The sequence below is a fragment of the Nomascus leucogenys genome, chromosome 11 (assembly GCF_006542625.1).
Source record: "Nomascus leucogenys isolate Asia chromosome 11, Asia_NLE_v1, whole genome shotgun sequence".
In the NCBI taxonomy this organism is placed as follows: domain Eukaryota; kingdom Metazoa; phylum Chordata; class Mammalia; order Primates; family Hylobatidae; genus Nomascus; species Nomascus leucogenys.
Window position 1 is genome coordinate 57,496,164 of NC_044391.1, and position 7,681 is coordinate 57,503,844.

General features: G+C 46.7%; 1 protein-coding gene across 31 annotated transcripts in view; it reads right to left on the minus strand.

The window, feature by feature from the left end:
- Window positions 1–3,502, minus strand: part of PCBP2 (poly(rC) binding protein 2) — a 28,534-nt gene extending 25,032 nt beyond the window's left edge. For 15 of the 31 annotated variants that reach the window (XM_030822559.1, XM_030822547.1, XM_030822544.1 and 12 more), the window contains exons 1-4: window positions 3,228–3,330; window positions 738–881; window positions 236–259; window positions 113–145 (exon numbers count right to left, since the gene is read on the minus strand). In XM_030822559.1, the coding sequence (XP_030678419.1) occupies window positions 113–145; window positions 236–259; window positions 738–806 (126 nt within the window). In that variant the 5' untranslated portion in view covers window positions 807–881; window positions 3,228–3,330. Of the gene's footprint in view, window positions 1–112; window positions 146–235; window positions 260–737; window positions 882–2,624; window positions 2,753–3,227 lie in introns of those variants that run through there. The other 16 variants (XM_030822560.1, XM_030822552.1, XM_030822561.1 and 13 more) reach the window with 3 other exon arrangements.
- Between the last annotated feature and the right edge of the window lie 4,179 nt (window positions 3,503–7,681).

Sequence of the window (7,681 nt, forward strand, 5' to 3'; positions counted from 1 at the left end):
ACGTATTTCCCTTATTGAGACCTTCCTCCCTAATTTCTGAAAAAGAATTATCAGTTGTTTTAAAGTTTTTTACTTCCCAAAGTTAACAATCTCAAAGTCTTTCATAACTTACCTCCTCGCGCATCTTCTTAACTGATTCTCCTTTCTGTAAAGGAAAAGTCAAGCGTGAGCTCCAACTGCTACTTCAATCCAGAATGACTAAATGGTAATTGAAGTTGAAGTGAAATTGTCTTACCTTTCCGATGATACTGCCAACTTCCTGCAATGGAGAAAACTAATGTCAGTAAGAGGAAACTCAGAAGTATTCCTTTTTAAAAACATATTTTATTTTTCCTTTTTCTACATGTTCTAATGAAGTATTCATTATGAAGAGGAATTTTAACTGTCCAGCCAACAGACTATCTATGGTAATTATTACCCCAAAAGATTGGAAAGATTTGAAGATTTATTAGGGGGAGTGTAGTGGACTTGCTATAAGCAATCTCCATGAGAAAAACTTTACCATCCAGGTATGGAGAGTTTTTGGCTCCAGCGTCTAATTAAGCCTTTCCTGCTCAGTGGAGCTTCCTAGTCAAGTCTGTCCATTTTCCTACTACACTCGCTTCTACTCCATTAGGGAAATGTGCTAAAGCCAGATGCCCCACAGTGCTAATCTGATGAGCTCCAAGATGCATGTCTGCTCTTCTGGCCCCTCCCCTGGCAGTTACTATGACCTAATTTCCCAAGCTGGAGCATACCTTTCCATGCATAAGTAGCCGGATGGTGAGAGTGACATTTAATCCACCTTCAATCACACCGGTGTCCATGTCGAGCAGTGTTCTGGGGAGCTGGACTTTGAGTGGTCAAGTCTTTGGTCACTGGTGGGGGGTGAAAGCCAAAAACTAAAATGCAAACATGACCAAAATCAGAGGAGGAAAACAACAAGGTTATTATTTCCCAAGTTATTTTCACCTCATCAATATTTTCTACTTTACACTTTTCCTTAAATGACAGTATGTCAGACTTATATACAACACCAAGCACAACTGCATGACAAAATATATAGTTCAGGTTCTGTTACAGAGTATAGAAGGCAACTTTCCAGTTCCTCTCATTAATGACAGGGTTTCCGCTGACTCTGGGGATGAACAAGGTTCCTTCAATTGGCAATGGTTCTAAGGGAACTGCTGAACGTGCACCACTTGTCCTTCAGCAGAAAAAGCTTCAAAGAATTCAGAAACACCTGGAAATCATGAGAGCCAATCTCCAACTACAGCGAGGGCAAATGACCTCTTGTTTCCCTGCTGGGGAGCAGTTTAAGTTGAAAACTAGAGAAAACACATGTAAATTTTCTTTGTAGTAGCAATTTCTAGATAAGGAAATTGAGATGTATCCCACATTACAAATTTCAACCGTTTATGGCTAACACCAAATGATTTCTAAAAGATTTAGATCAACATCCTCACTGAAAAGGCATTACCTGAGATGCCTTCCACGCAGGCTGGGGTTCCATATTCCCCTTTAGAAAATGACTCAATACATTAAGTACGCTTGAGTCCTTTTCTCCTATTCCTCCTTCCAACCCAACTTGTTACTCAGATTTGAGATGTTTTCCTTGCTTTTGTGTTTACCATCCAGTTTTTATTTCAAGTCTATTAAATCTTAAATTTCCTTCCAAAGAAAACAATCAAAATAAAACTGGCATTGCTAAAATTGTTTGTTTTTAAGAACAGCAACAAATGCACCTTTCCTCTACAGAATGGCCCTTTTCCCCCCTATGAAACAATTCCTAACATTGTTCCTAACATCTCTGCTTTAGAACAACTGGTTATGTGTAGAAAGAAAATTCGCTTTTTTTTTTTTGGATATGCCTTTGCCTTCAATACCTCCTTTAGCACCTAATCGTGACAGCTTTAGAAAGGACCTCTCCCAAGTTGTAGAATGTCCCCAATGACATTTTAAGTATCCGTCCTTTTAAAACTCAACATGTCATCTCTCTCCTCCCACAGCTAGATTTCCTCCTTCACAAAACCAGCCACTGTGTTAACTTTCCTCTAACACAAAGCCCATACCCTAAATATCTTAGGTGCTTAAGTGGCTGTCACACCATTCTGTATATGGCAAACTGTCCTCTGGCTACTCCAAGAATGTGATTATATAAGTGCATCCCCAAAGCACATCATTTCCCCATTTTCAGAATACAATTAATTGCTGGCAAAATCCCAGAATTCAACACTTTTCACTCATGGAAAAATAATGCTTGGTGGGGGAAGAAGCGTTAGGTCTGTAAGAATGACTTTCTTTTTTTAATAAGATGTGGTAAAAATCTGGCAGTTTAATTCCTTACCCCCTTGCAGATGTAATAGGAAGCCCTTTACAAATATTACAATAACGCAACTTCGAAAAGACAAAAAAACAGGAAACCTATTTGAAGCCATTTCTTGAGGTAAAGTACAAAGGTGCATTTCTAACTCCAAACCAAGTAATCCAAGAAATCTGTCGAATTTCCCTCCTGACTAGGTCAAGATAAATGTACCCCATTCCAGAAATCCAGCTGCTAACACTGCTGTCCAATATCCCTTCCATAAACAGCTCGGTCTGGGTTTACATCGGCAGGCATTTTTTGTAATTTAAAAATTCGTTACCCCGAGAAACGTCCTGATTAACTCGGCAACCGGCAGCCCGTCTACCCTTTTCTTTAACTCCGCAGCCCCCTCTCCCCTCGGGCATCCAAGCATTTTCCACTTAAGAAAAAAAGCCCCCCCTTCCCTCGACTAGAAAGAAGAGGGGAGAAAAATAAACGGTTCGGTCGTGGGGGGGCGCTGCGATACAGGGGGAGGGGCCGAACTAGTAGCGCCTCCTCGTGTGGCTGCGCCAGCGCCTGACCCCCGCGGGGAGCCGCGCTCACCCGCCCGGCCAGCAAGCCGGCCATCGCCTCCCCCAACCCCCCACAACCAACAAATCCACCGCCGCCCCCCCTGCCGCGCGCGCGCCCTCCCTGACTCCTGCGCAGCCGCCACCGGGAAAAAGCGGGGGGAGGGGGGAATAGGCCTTGCGCGAGGCCTACTAGGCCGCGCCAGAGCCAGGGCCTCGCGTGAATGACCGGCCAGGCACAGTGAGGTGGTAGGCGCTCACGCGGGACTACGCGAGACCGCGGCTCGTGACTAGGACCCGAGCCGGCTAAGAAATAAGACAAAAGTGGAAATTGTAGCCATGGCCGGGGGCGCAGGGGAAATTTTTAGGCTTACCTGCAGGCGCGAGGCGACTGAGGGGAAAAGGGGAGCGGGCGGGAAGGGGAAGGGCGGGAGGCCGGGGGCGGAACAATAGGGGCGGGCGGGAAGGCGAGGGGGGCCCCGCGGGCGGGCGGAGGAGGAAGGGGGGGTGGAGGAGGAGGAGGAGGAAGGGGGAAAGAGACCCCGGGGCGGGTGGAGGGCGGCGGAGGGCGGGCGGGCGGGCGGAGGGCGGGCGGGCGGGAGAGGGCGCAGGCTGCGGCTGCTCCGGCTGCTGCCTCTGCTGGTCTGGGAGGGGGACGGGGCGGAGCGGCCTGCTTTCAACCCCGCGCACCCTTCGACCCCGGAAGCGCTAACCGCCCCGGGGGCCAGCGAGGCGATTGCGTCGTCCAAGCCTTCCCCACGCAATGCAGACGGCCTCCCAAAAGCCTAGAGCGGCTCCTTGGACAGCGTAGGCACCAGCGAGACAACGGCTGCTAGCAAGCGACGAATTGCGATAGAGAGGGAGCGTGGGGGCGGGAAGGAAACCAGTGGCCCCTAGTGGACTGGCTGGAAAGTTCAGGTGTTAGTGCGGAGACGGAGCAGTCGCCATGGATCGAGAAGTGGGGAGGAAAAAGGGATGGGTGGAAAGAGAATGAGAAAGGATGAAGATAGTAATCTACAGGGATACTCAAAAAAAAAAGGAAAAAAACTAACTTGCCACGTTAGAGGTGACCATTGTATCAACTCCTTACTCTTAAAAGGAAAGAATTAAGCATTTAACTTTCCTTTTAGGAAGAACTATATGTAGTTCATCTGTAATTGATAAGGGAAAGCTCTTTTTTAAAGAGTTCCATGTAATAAATGTAGAAGGAATGAAAGAAATAAAAGGAATGAGAGTTAAAAAGTCACCATTCTGCAACCCAGAATGAAATAATTGATTCAGGCAAGTGTATCAATCATTAAAATTTTGAGAAAGGTTGTTAGGAACAGGATATTATCATGACACCAAATATCAAATATCACCACACAGATTTGCAAATATATATATATACATATATACACATATATATATATTTTTTTTAAGTAACTTCACATGGGCAAGGAGTAGTGGCTCACGTCTATAATCCCAACACTTTGGGAGGCTGAGGCGGGCGGATCGCTTGAGCTCAGGAGTTTAAGATACCATCTCTACTAAAAATACAAAAATTATCTGGCGTGGTGGCACACGCCTGTGGTCCTAGCTATTTGGGAGGCTGAGGTGGATGGATCACTTAAGCCCTGGTGGTCCAGGCTACAGTGAGCCATGATGACGGCCACTGCACTGCAGCCTGTCTCAAAAATAACAATTTTTTTTTTTTTGAGACGGAGTTTCGCTCTTGTTGCCCAGGCTGGAGTCCAATGGCATAATCTCGGCTCACCGCAACCTCTGCCTCCTGGGTTCAAGCGATTCTCCTGCCTCAGGCTCCCGAGTAGGAAAAATAACAAAGTTTTAAAAGCAACTTCAAATGGAGAGATCTAGCAGTTACCACCTTACCCAAGTACATAAATGATCAAACTGCATCACTCATAGTAGGACAACTTTGCACCGTGTGGTCCTTGGAAAAATGCAACAAGAAGTACACCACATCATCTACTAAATATTCTTGCCAAAAGTGCTTACTCTTAATCTAATCGAGTCATTAGATCTGATTTGCAATTTATAGGAAATTTAATACAACACAAGGAGATATTTTGCAAACTCAGAACATTCCACAAGACAGCTAGCTGGTCTTGTCAAAAAAGCAATGCAATACAAAAAAAGAAAAAAATTGGCCAGGTGAGGTGGCTCACGCCTGTAATCCCAGCAATTTGGGAGGCTGAGGCAGACGGATTACTTGAGGTCAGGAGTTCAAGAGCAGCCTGACCAACATGGAGAAACCCCACCTCTACAAAAAATGCAAAATTAGCCAGGCGTGGTGGCGCATGCCTGTAATCCCAGCTACTCAGGAGGCTGAGGCAGAAAAATCACTTGAGCCCAGGAGTCGGAGTTTAAGGTAAGCCAACATTGCGCCATTTCACTACAGCCTGGGCAACAAGAACAAAACACCGTCTCAAAAAAAAAAAAAAAAGAATTAGTTGAACATGGAAGTATGCATCTGTAGTCCCAGCTACTCAAGAGGCTAAGGCGAGAGAATCACTTGAGCCCAGGAATTCAAGGCTGCAGTGAGTTATGATGGCACCACTACACTCCAGCCTGGGTGACAGAGCAAGATCCATCTCTTAATTAATAAATAAATAAAACAGGCCGGGCGCGGTGGCTCACGATTGTAATCCCAGCACTTTGGGAGGCCGAGGCGGGCGGATCACGAGGTCAGGAGATCGAGACCACCGTGAAACCCCGTCTCTACTAAAAATACAAAAAAAAATTAGCCGGGCGTGGTGGCGGGCGCCTGTAGTCCCAGCTACTCGGAGAGGCTGAGACAGGAGAATGGCGTGAACCCGGGAGGCGGAGCTTACAGGGAGCCAAGATTGCGCCACTGCACTCCAGCCTGGGCGACAGAGCGAGACTCCGTCTCAAAAAATAATAATAATAATAAAAATAAATAAATAAATAAAAGCAGGAATTTAAAAATGCTTAAGGCAATAACAACCAAATATAATGTGTGGCTCTCGCTTGGATCCTGGGTTTGTTTTTTGTTTTTTTTTTGAGATGGAGTCTCACTCTGTTGCCCACGCTGGAGTACAATGGCACAGTATCAGCTCACTGCCACCTCCGCCTCCCGAGTTCAAGTGATTCTCCTGCCTCAGCCTCCTGAGTAGCTGGGATTACAGTCACCTGCCACCACGCCCAGCTAATTTTTTGTATTTTTAGTAGAGACGGGGTTTCACCATGTTGGCCAGGCTGGTCTCAAACTCCTGACCTCGTGATCTGCCTGCCTAGGCCTCCCAAAGCGCTGGGATTACAGGTGTGAGCCACTGGGCCTGGCCTGGATCCTAGTTTAAAAAAAAAAAAGTTGCTGCATAAGACATTTAAGGGACAAGTGAGAAAATTCAAACATTAGCTGGACGTGGTGGCTCATGCCTATAATCCCAGCACTTTGGGAGGCCGAGGCAGGTGGATCACGAGGTCAGGAGATCGAGACCATCCTGGCCAACATCATGAAACCCCATCTCTACTAAAAATACAAAAATTAGCCATGCATGGTGGTGCACGGCAGTAGTCCTAGCTACTCGGGAGGCTGAAGCGGGAGAATCGCTTGAACCTGGGAGACGGAGGTTGCAGTGAGCCGAGATCACACCACTACACTCCAGCCTGGTGACAGAGTGAGACTCCGTCTCAAAAAAAAAAAAGAAAAGAAAATTCAAACATCTGAATGATAATATTAGGAAGTATTTGTAATTTTCTTAAGTGTAATAATGGAACCATGCTTATGTAAAGAAATGGTTTTTAGGATGTACATGATGAAATATTTAAAGGTGGCCAGGCGCGGTGGCTTACCCCTGTAATCCCAGCACTTTGGAGGCCGAGGCAGGCGGATCACAAGGTCAAGAAATTGAGATCATCCTGGCCAACATGGTGAAACCCCGTCTCTATTAAAAATATAAAACTTAGGCCGGGCGCGGTGGCTCACGCTTGTAATCCCAGCACTCTGGGAGGCCGAGGCGGGCGGATCACAAGGTCAGGAGATCGAGACCATGGTGAAACCCCGTCTCTACTAAAAATACAAAAAAATTAGCCGGGCGTGGTGGGCTGCTCGGAGAGGCTGAGGCAGGAGAATGGCGTGAACCCGGGAGGCGGAGCTTGCAGTGAGCCGAGATCGCGCCACTGCACTCCAGCCTGGGCGACAGAGCGAGACTCCGTCTCAAAAAAAAAAAAAAAAAAAAAAAAAAAAAAAATATATATATATATAAAACTTAGCTGGGTGTGGTGGTGTGTGCCTGTAGTCCCAGCTACTTGGGAGGCTGAGGCAGGAGAATTGATTGAACCTGGGAGGCGGAGGTTGCAGTGAGCTGAGATCGCGCCACTGCCCTCCAGCCTGGCAACAGAGCGAGACCCCATCTTAAAAAAAAAAAAAAAAAAATACAAAAGTTAGCCAGGTATCGTGATGTATACCTGTTGTCTCAGCTACTAGGGATGCTGAGGTGGGAGGATCACTTGAACCTGAGAGGTCAAGGCTGCAGTGAGCTGTGAGTGTGCCACTACACTCCAGCCTGGGCAACAAAGCAAGACCTTGTCTCAAAGAAACAAACAATCAAAAAAAAAAAAAAAAAACAGACGGATGGCTGGGCATGGTAGTGCATGCCTGTAATCCCACACTTTTGGAGGCAGAGCAAGGTAGGAGGATCACTTGAAGCCAGGAGTTCGAGAGCAGCCTAGGCAACATAGTGAGACCCTGTCCCTACAAAAAATTAAAAATTAGCCATGTGTGGTGGTGCACACCTATAGTACTAACTACTGGGGAGGCTGAGGTGGGAGGAGCACTTGAACCAGGGAGATCAAGGCTGCAGTG